We start from the raw sequence: 21,847 nt of genomic DNA, 5'->3' as shown, positions 1-21,847 counted from the left end.
GGGACTATGACATGTTTAAGAACAGAGCCCTGCATCATAGATAGGAGGCAAGGCAGGGGAACAGACAGGAGAGCAGTCAGGAAGGTGAAGGGAGGAGCTATTCCCTTCAGCCTCACAGCAGCCAGGACGTTGAAATGGCTGAGGAACTGCCAAGCCTAGTACCAGCTGCTGAGAGCTTGGTTATGGAAGAGGCCATGGACATTGCTGAGCTGCCTCTAGGAGCAATTATCGCACAAGAGTGTATGGAGGTTAGTCCCTAAGTTAAAGGGAAGAAAAGAGTCTTTCTTTCTGAATATAAGAACTGTGCTTGCTTGTGTTTGGTGGCTCTCTGAAAGCAGAGGGGCAGGTGCCTTTAATCAAGCAGGGAGAAAAGCCTCTCTGTTTTCCCTGTGGAGTTTTTTTTCCTGTGTGCTAAGAAGCTGAGAAACTGAGCTTGTGAGCCTAATTGATAAAAGCCTCTTCATTATAGGTATTTGCCTAAGTAACCTGCTGTGCAACGTTTGTTTAAAAGCTTAACTGTTAATGATAAGCTCCTGAATCAAAGGAGCTCTGAGTAGAACAAATGCTGGCAAGCTGTCCTAGAAAAGTCAACAGTGGCAGGAACACAAGGCTGGGTTCAGGTTTTCCCCAGTTCAGGCTCCAAAGCTATGTTAAATTGGCTGTGTGACCAGAAAAGTTATCAACTAAATATAATACACTAGGCCAGTGATTGAAGCCTTGGAGGTTTGGCTTTTTTTCTGTTTTGGTTTTTGTGCTTGTTTTGTATATTTTTGGGACTTATTTTTCTATGGGCCATTTATGGACTGAAAGTATTATTTGACACTTGCTTAACCCTGGTGATGAGAGCTGTCTTTTCTAATGCATAGTCCAGGAAAGCTGTGTTGACTGTGATGCATGAACTTTAGACACTGCTGTAAAGTGGTTGAACTGTTTTCTGTTTATGAACTGCATGTCTGAAGGTGACTGTGCTCAGTAGAGACAGGCTGAAGCACCAAATAAAGATTAAGTCTTGGTTCAATACTACCTTGTCCTGGTCTCCTATTTTTGTGGTGTCTACTGCTCAGTGTAACCTGGACATTCTAGGTAGGCGCCTAGTTTTGCCTTACCTAAAGGGCCTCCCCATTTCTTGGGGGAGCCATGCCAAGGCCAGAAAAATCACTATTAGGCCCGCCTGCAGACCTAGGCAGGGGCCTAGCATGTGACAATATAAAATTTAATAAAGTTCTGATTAATATTTGACCTTATACCTATATTAAAATTAGAGCACTGAAAACTCTTATCTTGGGTATTTTCTTTGTGTCAGACATAATGGTACCTGTGTTGTCCAAAGAGTTCCACTTTTAACTCATCTGCCCATAGAACATTTTCCCCAAAATCTTAGGGATCCTAGATGTGCTTTTGCACATAAAGAATAAACACTGGATATCTCTTCGATAGCAATTGTTCTATTTTGCTACTCTTTTATGAACCTCATTTTTGACAAGTCTCTTTCTTATTGTGGAGTTATGATCACTGACCTTAGCTAAGGCTAGAAAGGCCTGCAGTTGTTTGGATGTTCAAGGATATTTTGTGACTTCCCAGATGAGTTGCAGCTGGGCCTCTGGAATAATTTTGGCAGCCCAGACACTCCTAGCAAAATTTGCCCTTGTTCTAAGTCTTCTCCATTTCAAGATAATGGCTCTCACTGTGTTCAGTGGACTCCCAGAGTTTTAGAAATGGCTTTGTAACCCTTTCCAGGCTGATATATTTCATCAGCTTATTTTCTCATCTGCTCTGGAATTTCCTTTGAGCATGGTATAGCATTCTTGTAGGAACTTTGTAGTGATACTTCATTTTCATGGTAAGGTTCAAAATATAGTGAGGGCTGGCTGTAGTCAAGCTTGGTTCTGTTCAATCAGCTGAATCTAATTATCAATTACATCTGGTCAGTTGGTTGATTAATTAAGGGGAACATTTTTCACTTGGGGGGCCTTTTACTCAGCTGCATTAATAAATGGGCTTAGCAGCCATCTCTCATAAGTTAAGCCGATTTTTAGTGCAGCTGTAAATTAGGCAATTTTCTATTATATCTTTTTCTGGCTTTGCACTAGTGTTAGCATTAGTTTGTGGCCATGCATGTGGGAGAGCTTACTGCCTTCTATTTAGGAGGTTCTAAGGACTTCCACCTTAAGGGTGCGCTAACCAGTTAGTGTAGAGGTAATATCAGTGAACTAGCATACCCACACTTTTTTGTCCCCCCCAAAACACGAAGAAATAAATAACAAACAAACATATAGTGTACACCAATGACAAAATCAATGCAGAACACTTTAGCATGTCGTGCATTAGGCCATTTTTGATGCATTAGGTATGCAATAGCACCTAATGCAGCTTAGTAAAAGGTCTCCTTTGCTTTTTAAATAAATGAAGTAATAATTTTAAAACTTTTATGTATTTGTTCTGGTTCCCTTTGTGCTTTTGTTTAATGATCAGGAACCATGCAATGTGATAAATATGCAATAATAGGGGAAATTAGAAGGGGGGAAAACTTTTTCACATCTATGTATAACTTTTTTTTTCCAAATAAGCAAATAGATAAATAAAAGCGCTGTAGTAGCTATGTACATAATTCTGCAAAGAGGATAATGGATATGGCAGGTGTACGATAGGTTTACTGACCTGCTTCCAGCTCCATGTCCACTCTGACTTTTTCCAATCAAGTGGCTCTCTTCTTTCAGATTCTTAAACTGTACAAAAAGAAAATAAATAGAGCAATTTCATTGAAAGAAGTACATAAAGTAGGTCCTTCTCATCTAGTGGGCATGCCCTAAACCAGGTCAGTAGTAAGCCTTCCCTCCACTGTAGTGTAACTTGGCTACACCTTTAGTGATTATAAAAGTAATGTGTTTCAAATGGTCTTCCATATGAATTTCTGTGTAGCCATATCTCATATCTTGTCTGCTTAGGTGCTACATGCTGCCAACAACTGCTCTGTGAACTCTATGAAGAGTCTAAGAATATATTGTGACCAACTGTGAGCTATGTACCTATTTAGGATAACAGTTTGGTGTTAGACCTTGGTAAAGTTTTATCCCTGGTTCTAAAATCATGCTTATATCCTATTAAAACCCTCTATGTCCCACTTCCTATCATCTCCCTTTGGCTCTTGAATGTAATCACATGTTGGCACTTACCTCTCAGGGGTAGGAGGTGTTCTTCTTCTACCATCTGGTGAGGTGCACCTTTGTCTCTCTTCTCACAAGCTACCAGGGCCAGCAGAAAGATGTTTTCAGTCTCAAAATTTGGCTTTCATGTTCTAGGAGCTATGTTGCCTGTGTCTTCATGTCAGTACATGTCACATACTTTACACACATATAGATTTGTCCATGGGTAGAGGTAATTTCACATAGAACTCCTATTTTAATTTTTAAAAGCAACATAGGCACCCAAGTGCTTTCATAAAAAGTGCTCTCAGAAGTAGCCCTAAAAGCAGCCAAATTTTTGTGCTAAATGTTAAACCTGCTATAAACCAGGTATAAATGTGTACACGTGTTTGATGCGATATTCCTGGGGGAATTCTACTGGGAGGGGGGTTGGGTACAGTTCACATAAACAGTTGAGTCTATTAGGCAGAAGAGGAGGAAATGGCTCGATGTGCAGCAGTTCACTTCCTCCTCCTTTCCAGTGATCTCTGTGGGCAAGGGGCAGATGATTAGGGAGAGACTGAATGGCAGCAGCTTCACAAAATTTTGTACAATAAGTTTCAGAATTCTATATGTTCTGTGGGCTGGAGAATTGTGTGCAAATCCTGTGCTGCACAGTTGCACAGAATTCCTCCAGGAGGAATGTGTGTCTAAGCATATGTTATATAATTAGTATAACTCCAAGCATGTAAGTCTTAAATTTCCATGAAAGGACAAAATTTATGCGACTACCAAACACTCTCACTAAAATATAGGGCTCCTTTTACAAAGCCACGGTAAAGGTTACTGCGGGCCAGCAAGGTAAATGGTCCAACGCACATAGGAATTCTATGAGTGTCAGAACATTTTCCTCACTGGCCCACAGTGGAAACCTCTACTGCAGCTTTGTGAAAGCCAGCAATAATTTTTTTATGGATCTTCAGATAGTGGGTAGAAAATAGCTGTGTCAGGAAAGTTATTCTTGTGAAATATAAAAACTTTATTAATTTCATATCTAAGAAGGACATTCCTTGCACAATTAATACAAATTTATAAAATCTCATTATCTTACGGCACAATCTAGACTTCTTTCAATATCAGTCTCTTCAAAAATGGACACTGCATCTACCAGAATTAGATTTCACAGAGTCAGCTGACAGTAAATGGCTCATCACATCACACTAAAGTCATCCAAACCAATTCTTCATTAAGCCCATAAGAAATCTGATCAATTTCTTTGACTGGGTGACCAGAGAATTGGATAGAGGATGTGTGCTAGATGTGGTGTATTTAGATTTTAGCAAAGCCTTTGATAGTGTTCCACACAGACATCTAATAAATAAACTGAGTACTCTCGGGATGGATCCCAAAGTGACAGGCTGGGTCAAGAACTGGTTGAGTGGAAGGCGACAGAGGGTAGTGATCAATGGAGATCGCTCTGAGGAAAGGGATGTTACCAGTGGTGTGCCTCAAGGTTCTGTTCTTGGGCCTGTTCTTTTTAACATTTTTATAAATGATATTCCTGAAGGGTTGTCGGGTAAAATTTGCTTTTTGCGGATGATACCAAAATCTGCAATAGAGTAGACACACCGGATGGCATGAATAACATGAAGAAAGACCTAGTAAAGATTGAAGAATGGTCTGAAATTTGGCAGCTAAAATTTAATGCTAAGAAATACAAGGTCATGCATTTGGGTTGCAAAGATCTGAGGGAACGGTACAGTTTAGGGGGTGAAGAACTTATGTGCACAACAGAAGAGCGGGACTTGGGTGCGATTGTATGTGATGATCTTAAGGTGGCCAAAGAGGTTAAAAAGACAACGGTGAAAGCAAGAAGGATGCTAGGTTGCATAGGGAGAGGAAAAAGGTTGCATAGGGGAGGAAAAAAGAGGTATTGATGTCCCTGTATAAGACTTTGGTGAGACCTCATTTAGATTATTGTGTACAATTCTGGAGGCCACACTTTCAAAAAGATATAAAAAGGATGGAGTTGGTCCAGAGGAAGGCTACTAAAATGGTATGTGGTCTTTAGCATAAGGTGTATGGGGACAGACTTAAAGATTTCAATCTGTATACTTTGGAGGAAAGGCGGGAGAGGGGAGATATGATAGAGATGTTTAAATACCTACGTAATGTAAATGCGCATGAGTCACAGAAACATAGCAACATAGAATATGACGGCAGAAAAGGGCCGTCGGCCCAACACGTCTGCCCACTCAGAAGAACCCTCCCCTTAAAAGAGCACTCCCCTAAGCAATTCCCCGAAGTAAACCCACATGTTTATCCCATCGTTTCTTGAAGTCGAGTACGTTGCTGGCCTCAACTACCTGATGTGGAAGGCCATTCCAACGATCAACCACCCTTTCGGTGAAGAAGTACTTCCTGATGTCACCATAAAATCTCCCACCCTTGAGTTTGAGCGGATGCCCTCTTGTTGCCGTGGGACCCATAACAAAAAGGATATCTTCCTCCACCTCGATACGGCCTGTAAGATATTTGAACGTCTCTATCATGTCTCCCCTCTCCCTGCGTTCTTCGAGAGAATATAGCTGCAGCCTGCTTAGACGCTCTTCATATGGGAGATCCTTGAGTCCTGAGACCATCTTGGTGGCTATTCGCTGGACCGATTCCATTCTCTTCACGTCTTTTTGATAATGCGGCCTCTAAAACTGAACACAGTACTCCAGATGAGGTCTCACCATGGACCTATACAGCGGCATTATGACTTCAGGCTTTCGGCTGACAAAACTTCTTCGGATGCAATCCAGCATTTGTCTAGCCTTGGCTGAAGCTTTCTCCACCTGAGTGGCCGCCTTCATATCTTCGCTAATGATTACACCCAGGTCCTGTTCTTCGACAGTTCTTGTTAAGGTTTCCCTGTTCAGGGTGTATGTTCTGCTGGGGTTACCACTACCAAGGTGCATAACCTTACACTTTTTGGCATTAAAGCTCAGTTGCCAAGTTTTAGACCATTGTTCCAATAAGAGTAGGTCCTGCCTCATAGTGTCGGGCACGGTTGCGCTGTCAACCACGTTGCATAGCTTAGCGTCATCGATGAATAGTGTAATTTTACCTCGAAGTCCCTGAGGCAAGTCCCGTACCCTGTCGCACTCCACTGGTCACAGCCGATGTTTCTGAGGGGGTACCATTTACCACCACTCTCTGAAGTCTACCACTGAGCCAGTCTTTAACCCATGCTGTCAAAGTTTCTCCTAATCCCATTGCTTTCATCTTGAAAGGAAACTCTGCAATGAGAGGACATAGGATGAAGTTAAGAGAAGTACTCTAAGGAAATACTTTTTTACAGAAAGGGTGGTAGATGCATGGAACAGTCTCCCAGAAGAGGTGATGGTGACAGAGACTGTGTCTGAATTCAAAAGGGCCTGGGATAGGCAAGTGGAATCTCTTGGAGAGAGAAAGAGATAATGGTTACTGCGGATGGGCCGACTAGATGGGCCATTTGGCCTTCATCTGCCATCATATTTCTGTTTCTATAATTCAAAAATCCATTGTTGTTTCTTACAATTTAAACCATCATTCATAATTCTCTCCTTCCCATCTCACAAAGGGAAGATTAGGTTCTTAACTTGATATTTTCTTTCTAATAGAAAAGCATATGACTCTTGAACCAGTGGGTTATTCTCCTTTACTCACGAGTTTGTAAAGGCATCTACCTTTTTCTCTCAGCTTCGCCTCCTGCATCTCTGGGCTGTGCCCCATCTCCTCAGTTCATATCAAAGCAGTTGACAAGTCCTATAAAAGGAGAAATAAGAAGGCAGGGTACCATTTCTGTTCTGATTTGCAACAAGTCAATACTAATATAATCATAACTGAAAACAAGATAGAAATGAACAAGCCACTTGTACCTGAGTGCAACCAGCACTAACACTTATGCAGCTTTCCAGTCTCCTGCTTTTCTCATTAAAACAGAGATAAATCAGTACTCTTCAGACCTGTCTGCCAACAGACATCAACATCCAGGAATACATAGATATCTGAGCCGCAAGCAGGCTAATTGAAATCTGACCGAGCGGGCCTTCAAGACTTATATGCCTTTCTACTAGAAAGAAGATTATCGAGGTAAAAACCTAATCTTCCCTTCTAGTGCAAAAGGCATATAAGACTTGAACCAGTGGGACATACCAAAACAGTTCCCTTGGTCTAGGGTGGGGCACATGAGCCTGCTGTGGACACCACTGGAAAAATATAGAATGAAAAAAGTGAAAAATTGCCCTTGATGGAGACTACCCCAACTTTGTTGGTTGGGCCGAGAACTCTTCAGAAGCCCCTCGTACTACTGAGGGACAGGACTGGGTACATTCCACTACAAATCACCATATTACAGTGAGAGTAACTGCTACCTGTGCTACTGCCTATATGGTGTATGTGATCATTTGTTCCTGTAATAAAGAATACTTAAGCGCAACAACTCACACTATTAAACTGCATTGAAATAAACATAAAATCAGAACAGAAATCACTAGGCGCCTTTAGTGTCACATTGGCTTGAATTCCAGCATACATTGGCAGACATATACTAGCATATTATATATGTGGTTTTGCAAAATTGGGAAGGAAGGAATTATGAACGATGTTTAAACTATAAGAAATAGCAATGGATTTTTGGACAAACTCAATGAAAAATTTGACTGGATAACTTGAGGTACTTGGTCATTCACTATCAGCTGACTGTGAAATCTGACTCTGGTAGATGCTGCAACCATTTTTGACGAGACTGATATTGGTATAAATTGCGCTTTAAGATGATATTTTACAAGGTTATGTGGACTGTAATTGATCAAGGGGTGCTCTTTTTACATATTAAATTAATAAAGTTTATGTTTCATAGGAATAATTTCCCTGACACAGCTGAAGCGAAACATAGCACTTATGCCCTACCCATAATCTGAAGATCCATAAAAAATTATATTTGAGTGAGTGAGTGTGTTTGGTAATGGCATTTGTTATACAATTTGCACAAATATACCCCAGCTCAGTCCAAGCTATGCTCCTGGGAATGTCTATGCACAAATTGCACATAAGTACACGTGCTCCCATCAGCACATATACTTTACACGCTTCATATCCTCACAGACTTTTTAAAAAGCCATTTATCAACCTACAAAGTATGCTGTACACATGAAAAATGCTTTATAAAATTACCACTGGTATGTGTGTATTTCAAGGGAGAGCGAGATAGCAATGTTACTTACCGTAACAGTTGTTATCCAGGGACAGCAGGCAGCTATTCTCACTAGTGGGTGATGTCATCAGACAGAGCCCCGGTACGGACATCTCACAAGCACGTGTTGCTTGTAGAAACTTAAAGTTTCTAGATGCCCGCACCGCGCATGCGCCGGTGCCTTCCTGCCCGGAGATCCGGGCGTGTCTCCTCAGTTCAGGTAGCTAGCCTGAGAAGCCAACCCAGGGGAGGTGGGTGGGACGTGAGAATAGCTGCCTGCTGTCCCTGGATAACAACTGTTACGGTAAGTAACATTGCTTTATCCCAGGACAAGCAGGCAGGTATTCTCACTAGTGGGTGACCTCCAAGCTAACCTCAGTGGGATGGAGGGGGAGTTGGCGACTTAAGAGAATAAATTTTTCAATACTGTTTGGCCAAACTGTCCATCCCGTCTGGAGAGAGTATCCAGACAATAATGTGAGGTGAATGTGTGAACCGAGGACCAGGTGGCAGCCTTACAAATTTCCTCGATTGGTATTGATCTGAGGAATGCTACTGAGGCTGCCATTGCTCTGACCTTATGGGCTGTGACCTTACAAGGAAGTGATAATCCAGCCTGGGCATAGCAGAAAGAGATACAAGCCGCCATCCAATTAGAGATGGTGCGCTTCGATACGGGTCTTCCCAACTTGTTAGGATCGAAGGAGACAAAAAGTTGAGGAGTGGTTCTGTGTGGCTTGGTGCGATCCAGGTAGAAAGCCAAGGCACGTTTACAGTCTAGAGTGTGAAGGGCCGATTCTCCGTGGTGAGAATGGGGCTTAGGGAAGAATACTGGAAGTACAATGGATTGGTTGAGATGGAATTCGGAGACCACCTTAGGCAGGAATTTCGGGTGAGTGCGTAGGACCACCTTGTCATGATGGAATACTGTGAATGGTGGATCCGCCATCAATGCCTGGAGTTCGCTGACTCTGCGAGCGGACGTAAGGGCTACAAGAAAAAGCACTTTCCAGGTGAGGTACTTAAGAGGGGCCCTGTTGAGTGGTTCAAACGGGGGCTTCATGAGACGGGAAAGGACTACATTGAGGTCCCAAACTACTGGGGGTGGTTTGAGAGGAGGGTTAACATGGAAGAGTCCTTTCATAAATCTGGCGACCACTGGATGGGCCGAGAGGGGTTTCCCTTGTAGGGGCTGGTGGAACGCCGCAATAGCGCTCAGGTGGACTCGTATGGATGTGGACTTGAGCCCAGATTGAGATAGGTGTAGGAGATAGTCCAGCACGGAGGATAAGGAAGCTCGCTGAGGTTCCTTTGACTTAGAAACACACCATGAGGAGAATCTGGTCCATTTCTGGGAGTAGCATTGTCGAGTGGCGGGCTTCCTGGAAGCTTCCAAGACCTCCCTCACTTCTTGTGAGAATTGGTGAGGGGTTACGTTGAGAGGAACCAAGCTGTCAGGTGGAGAGACTGCAGGTTGGGATGAAGTAGTGATCCTTGATGTTGAGTAAGCAGTGAAGGAAACACTGGAAGTGGTACTGGTTCCCTGCTGCTGAGTAGGAGTAGGAGGGAGAACCAAGGTTGTCTGGGCCACCGAGGAGCTATTAGAATCATGGTGGCCCGTTCGAGTTTCAGCTTGACCAGAGTCTTCTGGATCAGCGGGAATGGTGGGAACGCATATAGAAATCGTTTCCCCCAGTTCAGTAGAAAAGCATCTGCCTCGAGGCGATGAGGAGTGTAGATCCTGGAGCAAAACTGAGGCAGTTTGGAGTTGTGGGGAGCCGCAAAGAGGTCTATCTGAGGCGTCCCCCATTGCGTGAAGATTTGGTGAAGGGGGCTGGAATGGAGAGTCCATTCGTGCGGTTGTAGCAGACGGCTTAGTTTGTCTGCTAAGACGTTGTTCTCCCCCTGGATGTATACTGCTCTGAGTAGGGCGTTGTGGCGCACCGCCCAGTCCCAGACTCGTAGAGCTTCCTGGCAAAGGAGGGCCGAGCCCGTGCCTCCTTGCTTGTTGATATAATACATGGCGGCCTGATTGTCTGTGCGAATGAGGATTACCATGTCGTGAAGTAGATGTTGGAAAGCTTGGAGCGCGTTGAAGATGGCTCTGAGTTCCAGTAGATTGATTTGGTGTAGTCTTTCCGCACTGGTCCAGAATCCTTGGGTGCGGAGACCATCCAGGTGGGCCCCCCATGCATAATTCGACGAATCGGTTGTGAGAACTTTCTGATGGGGGGGAGAGTGCATCAGCAAACCTCTGGATAGATTCGAAGAGGTCATCCACCAAAGTAGAGACTGCCGAAGAGCAGGTGTGACTGAGATGTGTTTGGATAGTGGATCGGACGTCTGATTCCACTGTGATGCCAGGGTCCACTGGGGGATCCTGAGGTGGAGTCTGGCAAAGGGTGTCACGTGTACTGTGGAGGCCATATGGCCCAGGAGCACCATCAGTTGTCTCGCCGGTAGAGTTTGGCGAGTAGACACCGCCTGGCAGAGATGAAGAAGGGACTCCATGCGTTGCAGGGGCAGGAATGCTCGGAGTCGGGTGGTGTCCAGGACCGCTCCGATGAAGGGGAGGGACTGGGTGGGTTGTAGATGAGACTTGGAAAAGTTGATCTCGAAGCCCAAATTTTGGAGGAAGTAGGTTGTAGCCAAGGCCGCCGAAGTGACCTCTGGGGCTGACGGGGCCTTGATGAGCCAGTCGTCGAGGTATGGGAACACCTGTAGACTCCTGTCCCGGAGTGCTGCGGCCACTACCACCAGGCACTTTGTGAAGACTCTGGGGGACGAAGATAGGCCGAATGGTAGCACTCGATACTGTAGGTGCAGATTTCCCACCCGAAATCTGAGGAACTTTCGGGAGGCCGGGTGAATGGGGATGTGAGTGTAGGCCTCCTTGAGATCCAGGGAGCATAACCAGTCGTTCTGCTCGAGGAGGGGGTATAGAGAAGCCAAAGTCAGCATGCGAAACTTCTCTTTGACCAGAAACTTGTTGAGGGCCCGAAGGTCTAAAATGGGTCGCAGGTCGCCCGTTTTCTTCGGGACGAGGAAGTACCGGGAGTAAAACCCTCGGTTCAATTGGTCTGACGGGACTGGCTCGACAGCCCGAAGCTGAAGTAAGGTTTGGACTTCCTGAAGAAGAAGGGCGGTCTGCGTCGAGCTTGAAGGATACTCTCTTGGAGGATGGTCCGGGGGGACCCGGTGGAATTGAAGAGAGTATCCTTCTCTTATGATGGTGAGGACCCATAGGTCCGTGGTTATGGCCTCCCATCGATGGTAAAAAAGATGGAGGCGGCCCCCTATGGGAGAGGCCGAGGTTATGCTCCCGGGAGGGGCGTCAAAAGGGCTGGGGAGCCTTAGGTGCAGCCGGTGGCTGAGGTTTTTGCTGAGACTTCTGGGGAGGTTGTCTCTTCGCAGGCTGTCTCGCAGCAGGCGTTTGTCTGGGCATGTAACGCCGCTGGTAAATCAGGGGTGGCCTGGAAGGTCGAGACTGTTGAGGTTTGGGTTTGGGCCGCAGGATGGATTGAAAAGATTTTTCATGATCCGACAGCTTCTTGGTAACAGTTTCGATAGACTCATCGAACAGGTCAGCTCCAGCACATGGTACGTTGGCGAGTCTGTCCTGGAGGTTGGGATCCATATCGATTGTACGGAGCCATGCCAGGCGACGCATAGCTACCGCGCTTGCGGCGGCGCGTGCCGAGAGTTCGAATGCATCGAAGGAGGATTGCATCAGCTGGAGGCGTAATTGGGAGAGGGAGGCTACCACTTCCTCGAACTCGAATCGAGCTTGGTTGTCTATGAACGGAGTGAACTTGCGGAGCACCGGCAAGAAGAACTCCAGATAGGAAGAGAAAAAGAAATTGTAGTTTAGCACCCGTGACGCCATCATGGAGTTTTGGTAGAATTTTCTACCAAATTTGTCCATCGTTCTCCCCTCTCGGCCCGGCGGTACAGAGGCGTAGACCTGGGAGGGATGAGAGCGTTTAAGGGAGGACTCGACCAGTAGGGATTGGTGGGAGAGTTGAGGGCCCTCAAACCCTTTATGGTGCACGATGCGGTATCGAGCATCGAGTTTGCTGGGGATCGCCGGTATGGAATACGGTGTTTCGAAGCACTGCATGAAGGTCTGGTCCAGTAATTTGTGCAAGGGGAGCCGAAGCGACTCCGTTGGAGGGTTAGGTAAATGCATGGTGTCCAGATACTCTTTGGAGTATCGGGAGCCCGTGTCAAGGGTCACATCCAGATCATCCGCCATTTGTCGGAGGAATGATGAGAAGGACAATTGTTCCGCCAGCGTCGGTCTGTGGGACGGGCTGGAGGAGGAGGAGGCCTCCAGGTCCATGGACATCGGGGAGTGGCAAGGAGAATCGGGCACCGATGTCTCCTCGTACTCCGGGCCCCCCGGAGGGGACACCTCTGATGAGGAGTATCCCCTACGTTGCAGTTTTTTCTGCGGTGACACCTCCGAATGGCGTGAGGAGTGCCAGGATGAGTGTCTCGATCGGTGCCCGTCTCGGTGGCGAGACGGGGATCGGGATCGTCTGTGCATCGCATGGTCTCCCAAGGCCCCCAAGTGGATAGGGCTGGAAGCGGTGGATCGCAACTGGGTTTGCGATGCGGGTTCTTGCGATGCTACCCAAGTCTGGTAAGGAGTACGGAAGAACTCTTCCTGACTATGCCCAGGGCTTCGAGTATCGATCGGAGGTCTGGTCCCATGTTGGCGCGGAGGCGTAATGGGTTCTAATGGCGGCATATCGGTAAGCGAGGCTTGCCGCGTGGGCATCGCCGTCCTCCCCCGTTCGTCCTCGTCGGTTGTCAAGGTCGAACGGTGTGGGGGAGGGGGAGGGGGCGGACCGCCCCTTTGGACCGGTACCGGGAGGTCACCCTGTATGGCAGCGATGAGCCCGGGTCCGATGGTCTGCATGAGCTCAACGAATTGAGCTTCCAGCACGGACCGTAGCGAAGCCGATAAGGAGGGATCCGCACCGAAAGGGGGTCCTCCTGCACGGACATCGCGCTCCTTCGAGGCCGAGTGCTTCTGCTTAGTAGCTTTCGGCACTTTGATGACCACTGGTGGCACTGTGGAAGGAAGAGGTACCTGAACCGAGGAGACCGGGGCAGGCACCGACGTCGAGCTCGTGGATGGTGTCGGGTTGAGCGATGCCGGTTTCACCACACTCGATGCAGGAGGGGTCGATACCGGTTTCGCCCGAACCGGGGAGGTATCAGATGAAGTGGAGGCTGAGGGATCCTTAGCTGCGTCCATCTTGAACATCGATTCCCACAATAGGCCAAGCCGCTTGAATGAGCGTGCCATAAGGGTAGAGCAAGGCCTGCACGATTTCGGGATGTGGTCAGGGCCCAAACACTGCAAACAGCGCCAGTGAGGGTCCGTGAGTGAAATCGCGCGTTGGCACTTGCTGCACTTTTTAAACCCGGTGATTGGCCGGGACATAGGCCGGAAAATCTCCGCCGCGAGGTCGAAGCCAGGGGGCCTGAGCCACGTGGCCGGCCCGTTCGACCCGCCGCAGGAAATAATCTTCTTTTTTTTTTTAACTGAAAAAGAAAAGTACTGTTAACTGTAATTAAAAGAAAGCGAAAACGCGGACAAGGAAGGCAAATTTAACTGAATTCAGCTAGCGCATGATGAAGTTGAACTTCTCAGCTCCGCGGAAAAGAAAGAACTGAGGAGACACGCCCGGATCTCCGGGCAGGAAGGCACCGGCGCATGCGCGGTGTGGGCATCTAGAAACTTTAAGTTTCTACAAGCAACACGTGCTTGTGAGACGTCCGTACCGGGGCTCTGTCTGATGACATCACCCACTAGTGAGAATACCTGCCTGCTTGTCCTGGGATAAACATATTTTCCAAACAGTATAGCTCTTCAATTAAAAAAAAAAATACAGGTACAAATGTAGGATGCCTCTTTTTAGGCACAGATAAATATACACCCCCCCAAAAGCCAGATCAGCATTACTGCCTTTATATTTTATAAGTAGTTTTCAAATTTACACCCAGATGACAAGTGATAGTGGAGGAGTGTGTGGTGCAGTGGTTGGAGCTACAGCCTCAGCACCCTGGGGTTGTGGGTTCAAACCCTGTGCTGCTCCTTGTGACCCTGGGCAAGTCACTCAGTCCTCCATAGCCCCAGGTATGTTAGATAGATTGTGAGCCTACTGGGACAGATAGGGAAAATGGTGAGTACCTGATTGTAAAACCGCTTAGATAACCTTAATAGGTGGTATATAAAAAAAACAAAACATAATGTTAACTTAATGAATATTCTTTTAAAAAAATCTACAAGAAAGGGAAAGAAGAAAAAAGAACTAACAAATCTAAGCTAAATAAAAAAGAAAGCTAACTATAAAGAAAAAGGAAGCAATGCTGAGTAAAAAACAAAAAATATTGCAGTAAACAAAGTATAAGGGGAGAAAAATATAGACAGCGCACTAAAAGGGAAATGGAGAAAGATTTTGATGGAAAGGCTAAATATTGGTTTTTGTTTTTTTAACTATAATGACTTGACAGGAAGCCCAAACTTACAAAAATATCCTGTACTTACTCAGCTTCAAACTGGTTAGGAGTAATGATATCTGCAACTGGTACCACTTTTTCCTTGTAGACAGGAAGGAGGTCCCTGGGAACATACTGAAGATGAGAGGCAGTGTTAAGTGCACAGTCTAGAAGAGGCAATGCAGCTAGAGTTCCAAGAAGTAATTTAATGCTTGTGAATCTTCACTTAGCAGCAGACTAGGGCAGGGGTGTGAAACTCAAATCACATAAGGGGCTGAAATCTAAAACACAGGCTAAGTCGTGGGCCAGATTTTTTATTAAGATACTTACCCCCTCCTTTGCCGACGCACAGCATGGGCCCCAATGCCTGCTCCGAAGCTCACAAGACTTCTATGAGCGTCGGATCAATCACTGCCGCCAAAACCCACAATGCGTGCCAGCAAAGGAGGGGGTTAGTCTTAGTAGAAGTTTAGGGATACAACCTCTCCAACCCCACACCGGCTACAAAATAAATTAAAAAAGACTTTTTATCTCTTTTAGGTCCTAGTTCACGCTTGCTGTCTAACACCAGCTCTGGCAGGATACACATTTCAAATCTGACATATTGTAATCACAAAATAGAAAATAAAATTATTTTTTCTACCTTTTGTTGTCTGGTCATTTTGCTTTTAGTCCCAGTTTCTCTTTCTGATTTTGTCTATCTTCTAATTCTCCCCGACCGCACAGTTGCTCATCAACAAGCGAGGGGAGACAAGGCGGAGGGGGACAAGGCAGGGATGCCCCTTATCTCTACTTTTGTTCATTCTCTCGTTGGAACCCTTGGCTATTAAGATCCGTGCCTCCCCTGAGATCATGGGCATTAAAGTTGGGCTGGAGGACTGTAAGATCACCATGTTTGCAGATGAATGCTGTTATTTGTTAGCAATGCCCGGATGTCCATCCCTCTCTTGACTAATCTTATTGCCCTTTACAGGTCCTTCTCGGGCCTATGTATTAATTTTAGTAAATTTGAGGCCAAGCCGGTGACCTCTCCCTGCGCCTCGCGCCTTTTGCCTGCCTTCCCTTTTCGTTGGGCTGTAGGGGAGCTCAAATATTTAAGAATTCTCATGGTTGCGAATGATGATTTTATTCATTTGTTGATTTGTGGTTGCCTGGTACAGCAATCCATTTGGAGTCAAATCAATAGAATACTGGAAAATCCAGTGGCATTGACATATGATACAGTGCTGCACGTTAATGAGGACCAAGAGTCCAATAACTTCCCATAACAACAAATTACTTTTCATCATGACGGGAGTCACTATACAACTTATTCTGAAAAACTGAGAAAATTGGGATAGATTAAACTATAGTTTTTGGTGGGAATCCTTGTTCCAAACTTATAAATTTGAACATATGAGAGCAATATAATTGGGACGTTATAAAAAGTTTAAGGATGTTTGGGACCCATTGACAAAATTTTGTAAAGACTGATTATTGCATTTAGCCCTTTAATTATATGCATCCAGGATGGGCGAGTGGGAGGGGGGTATGTAATTAATTTATTATTGGATTGCAAGGTTGTTTATCTTGTTCATTTGCATTATATTAAATGTTTTTACACTTTTAGAAAGGATAGGTGGGGATGGGGTTTTGTATTTATTGTATCATTAGAAGGAATTAAATGCTGTCTATTGAGTTAATTGATTGATAATATGTTGCCTTTATGCTGGTTTTAAAATGAATAAAGATTAACCCCCCCCCAACACTTATGCCAGTAATTTTAGAATCAAAAGCAATTACAAAATTGACTATAGGTCGCCCCCCCATGTACAGGTTGCATCCTGACTTTCTCTCTTAATTTCTATGTCCACTTATAGGTTGCCCCATCTATCCATAGGTCCACACTTCCCTTCCCTACACACACATACTAGTTCTAACATTCCAGCCCCACCCCCACACTCCCTGCAAGCAACAGCTGCAACTGCAAGCATGGTAACCCCCCTCCTTTCACTATATCATTGCTTTCATTTATACCTGCTCCTAGCACTGCAAAGCAGTTTTGTCACAGGTGTCGGGCTTTCCAGTACAGGCCCATGCTCAGGCATATGCTCTTTGCCTAATATGAAATGTATTATGGGAGCTCCAGTGATATATTTCCTGAATGATAGCAACAGTATGGGGAAGGGAGAAGGGAGATACCATGCTTGCTGTTGCTGCCGGTGGGACTGGGGAAGACCCTGGAGGAAGGGAAGATACTGGAACCAACATGGGATGGGAAGAAAAAGCTGGTAGACTCATGTATAGACCACTCTCCAACTTTCCACCTTAAAAATGATTTTAAAAACTGTAACTATATGTGAGCATATATGATAAATGTTCTGTGATTTTGGCAGGAATAGTTTGGGAAGCTAATGCTCCTTTATATACAGTAAGTTTCAGAACATATGAGGCTTTCAAGTAGGTAGCTTTCAGATTCTTAGCAGAAGGAATTTACCAACCATAGAGCCTTCTCCATTCCATTTGTCTCCCATCACCGGATCACAAACTGCAAGAGAGGAAGAAAAGTCACCTCAGAAACCAGCCAACAGAAGCTGGCCCCTGGTGAAGAAGACCCATATATAAGGCTCCTGTTTTTTAGAACCAGCAGTGTATAGGGACATCAGAGGTGATGTTTTCAGGCCCTGTCAAATAGGAGGATGACTACTGCTGCCAGGAAGAACCTCCTGAATTAAGAGTGGCAGTGATGGGCAAGTCTGAGGAGACTTCTCTTTCAATCAGTGGCTAGCAAGGGAAACAGTCTCTTGTCATTTCCTCCCTTCCCCCAAAAAGCAATTCAGGCAGTAGGATAAAGCATGATTAACTGTATTAATCAGGGACAGGCAACTCTGGTCCATGAGTGCCATGGATAGGTCAGGTTTTCAAGATATCAACAATGATATGCATGAGATACATTTGCACACAGTGGAGGTAGTGCATGAAAATTTATCTCATGCATATCCATAGTGGATCTTAAAAACTGACCTACACATGACACTTGAGGAACAGAGTTGCCCATTGCTGATACAGATCATGTTATTTAGATAGGAAAGGTATGATCAAGAAGTAGATCAGAAAAAAGATCACTGAAACATTAGAACAGGGAGTAAACCTAGGTGGCAGCTACCATATGTTCATAAAAATTTGGGATAAGTTTACATAGTAAAAGATGGGTTAGGCATCTCCTTCCTGTTAATGTTCTGCTGGGCCAAGGAAGCTCAATTTTGAATTTAGATTCAATTTTGATCTCTGTTTTCTCTCCACCCTGGTGATTATCCAAAATATGCTTGAATTGTTTCACAATTTTGGCCCCCAACTATCTCATTAAACCATCGTTTTATCAAGATGCGCTGCCGAGTAGCACGAGCTAAATGCTGAACTGCCCATTTTATTCCTATGGGTGGCTTGGCATTTAACTTGAGTTGCTTGGCAGTGCAGCTTGATAAAAGGAGGGAGTAAGTCTATTACAGATATCCATCATCTTCTCAGTTAAAAAGTATTTTCCCTCCATTCCGCTTCATATGATTTAACACTTACGCTGTGTAAAACTATATCCACTAGTTATCAGAATGTTTTTATTATATTCTCCCTTTCTAGAAGTACACTTTTAGCTCCCTAATATTCTTCATGTAAGATCTGAAGCACAGAGCAAGCATCATTTTTAAGACCGACATCTGAATCACTTCCACTGTATCATTATCCTAGTGATATGGTCTTCAGACGCTGACACAGAATTCAAGGTAAAGCATCATCAGAGCGCTATATGCTATACTTTTAATTAGGCTCCCAAACATACTATTAAACTTCCCATTATTTGCTTTCAGTATGTCAAGTATTAATGATCCCAGATGCTTAACTCATAAGCCCAAAAAGTCATTGTTAGCAATATACTGCATTGAAGGTCATAATTATATATATAAAAGATTAAAGCTTGTATTTCCCCAGTTGATATTCTGCAGCACTTATCCAGTTAGGAGCAGCTTCTACCCAAATGGTGCTTACTGAAGCCAGCCACTGATTTTCAGTGGCATTATTTAGATAATGCCGCTGAAAATATTTATGGATTGCTCCAATACTATGTGGATAGTGTAATGGCAGTTTGGGGGCACAGCCAATGCAGTGCCAGCACCCAGATAGCTATCAGGATATATTAGAACAGATATTTTGCAGTCCTAACATATCCTGTTAGTTATATGGGTATAGGCACTGAATACTGGCACTATCCAGTTGCTCAGATATTCATTGTCATTATCCAGGCATGGCATGACGCAGAGTATCTGGGTATAGATTTAAACGCTGTGTAATGGTCAGCATTTCAGCATTTGATGAGAATGCTAACTGTGGTGTTTTTATATTTTTAAATTCAGAATAAAATATTGAAAAGACAGCTGCAAAAAAACAAAACAAAAAACCCAAACCCCAAAAAACCAAAACAAAACTTCAAGTTGTATAGACTCGGGAAGATCAGAAGGAGAACTTTGATCAACCTCATTCCCTCCAAACCTTGGGCTATCAGTACTATCTCAACATCATTTTGAGCATAAGAGCAGCCCAAACCACAAATTCAGCTAGAATCCCCTGCTAAACACAACTTTCACTGCTGGACTGCTAGGCTGGAAAAGCACAGTTACATACCGTAACAGGTGTTATCCAGGGACAGCAGGCAAATATTCTTAACTGATGGGTGACGGCACCGACGGAGCCCCGATACGGACAATTTTAGAGTGATTGCACTCTAAGAACGTAGAAAATTCTAGCTAGGCCGCACCGCGCATGCGCGAGTGCCTTCCCGCCTGACGGAGGCGCACGGTCCCCAGTTAGGATAAGCCAGCTAAGAAGCCAACCCGGGGAGGAGGGTGGGACGTAAGAATATCTGCCTGCTGTCCCTGGATAACACCTGTTACGGTAAGTAACTGTGCTTTATCCCAGGACAAGCAGGCAGCATATTCTTAACTGATGGATGACCTCCAAGCTAACAAAAAGAGAGATGGAGGGAAGGTTGGCCATTAGGAAAATAAATTTTGTAAAACAGATTGGCCGAAGTGTCCATCCCTTCTGGAAAATGCATCCAGACAATAATGAGAGGTGAAAGTATGAACTGAGGACCAAGTAGCAGCCTTGAAGATTTCCTCAATAGGAGTTGATCTGAGGAAAGCTACAGACGCTGCCATAGCTCTAACCTTATGGGCCGTGACAGAACCTTCCAGTGTCAGTCCGGTCTGAGCATAACAGAACGAGATGCAAGCAGCAAGCCAATTGGATAACGTACATTTAGAAACAGGATGTCCCAACTTATTTGGATCAAAGGACAGGAAAAGTTGATGAGTCGACCTGCGAGGCTTAGTGCGCTCTAAATAATAAGCCAAAGCACGCTTACAGTCCAAAGTATGCAAAGCCTGTTCTCCAGGATGAGAATGAGGTTTCGGGAAGAATACAGGCAGGACAATGGACTAGTTAAGATGAAAGTCAGATACAACCTTAGGGAGGAACTTTGGATGTGTACGCAGAACCACCTTGTCATGGTGAAAGACTGTGAAAGGTGGATCTGCAACTAGTGCATGTAACTCACTGACCCTCCTGGCAGAGATGAGAGCAATAAGGAAGGCCACTTTCCAAGTGAGAAATTTGAAATGAGCCGTAGCCAGTGGTTCAAAAGGAGGCTTCATTAAGGCGGAAAGAACCACATTAAGATCCCAGACCACAGGAGGGGGGCTTGAGAGGTGGTTTCACATTGAAAAGTCCCCGCATGAATCTGGAAACCAAAGGATGAGCAGTAAGAGGTTTTCCTTGAATTGGCTCATGAAAAGCAGTAATGGCACTGAGGTGGACTCTGATAGAAGTGGATTTGAGACCAGAGTCAGACAAAGAAAGGAGATAATCCAACACCAGTTCTACTGCTAGCGTAGTTGGATCATGATGATGCAGAAGGCACCAGGAAGAAAACCGAGTCCACTTTTGTTGATAGCATTGAAGAGTGGCCGGCTTCCTGGAAGCATCAAGAATAGAACGGACCGGCTGAGAAAGAAGTGAATGAGCCAAGGTCAGCCCGAGAGATACCAAGCTGTCAGGTGCAGAGACGGTAGGTTGGGATGTAGGAGGGACTGCTGAAGCAGAGTAAGCAGAGAAGGAAACAGTGGAAGAAGTATGGGCTCCCTGGAACTGAGTTGAAGTAGAAGGGAGAACCAATGCTGCCTGGGCCACCATGGAGCGATGAGAATCATGGTGGCTTGTTCCCTCTTGAGCTTGAACAAGGTCCGTAACATGAGAGGCAGAGGAAGAAATGCATAAAGGAATAGATTGGTCCAATCCAGGAGAAACGCATTTGCTGCCAGACGGTGAGGGGAGTAGAGTTTCGAGCAAAATTGGGGCAGTTGATGATTGTGAGGAGCTGCAAAAAGGTCCACCTAAGGAGTGCCCCATTGAGCGAAAATGGACTGGAGAGTTATGGGATCGAGAATCCATTCGTGTGGTTGGAGAATTCTGCTGAGATTGTCTGCCAAGGAATTCTGTTCTCCCTGAATATAGACCGCTTTCAGGAATAAATGACGAGCTGTCGCCCAAGACCAAATCTTTTGGGCCTCCTGACACAAGAGGCGAGAGCCCGTCCCACCTTGTTTTGTTGATGTAGTACATTGCAACTTGATTGTCTGTGCAAATTAGTAGAACTTGAGGAAAGAGGAGATGCTGGAAAGCCTTGAGGGCATAAAACATCGCTCGGAGTTCCAGGAAATTGATGTGATGTTTCTTTTCCTGGGCAGTCCAAAGACCCTGAGTTTGGAATTCGTTCAAGTGAGCTCCCCAGGCATAGGGGGACGTGTCTGTGGTGATGACCAGATGATGAGTAGGCAGATGGAACAGAAGGCCTCTGGAGAGATTGTAAGATTTCAACCACCATTGCAGAGACTGTCGAAGAGACGATGTCACAGATATGTGTCGCGAAGAAGGATCTGTTGCCTGGGACCATTTAGTGGCT

At 45.1% G+C, this 21,847-nt stretch overlaps 1 protein-coding gene across 2 annotated transcripts in view; it reads right to left on the bottom strand.

Annotated features, from left to right (window-relative positions):
* PDXK (pyridoxal kinase) overlaps positions 1 to 21,847 on the bottom strand; it is a 266,020-nt gene that overhangs the window by 124,592 nt on the left and 119,581 nt on the right. For both annotated transcript variants that reach the window (XM_033943087.1, XM_033943088.1), the window contains exons 5-6: positions 17,337 to 17,383; positions 14,906 to 14,991 (exon numbers count right to left, since the gene is read on the bottom strand). In XM_033943087.1, the coding sequence (XP_033798978.1) occupies positions 14,906 to 14,991; positions 17,337 to 17,383 (133 nt within the window). The remainder of the gene's footprint in view (positions 1 to 14,905; positions 14,992 to 17,336; positions 17,384 to 21,847) is intronic.

This window comes from Geotrypetes seraphini, chromosome 4 (assembly GCF_902459505.1).
Source record: "Geotrypetes seraphini chromosome 4, aGeoSer1.1, whole genome shotgun sequence".
NCBI classification, from domain to species: Eukaryota; Metazoa; Chordata; class Amphibia; order Gymnophiona; family Dermophiidae; genus Geotrypetes; species Geotrypetes seraphini.
The sequence above is the reverse complement of the archived record's forward strand: the minus strand, read 5'-3'. Positions and strand labels throughout refer to the sequence as shown.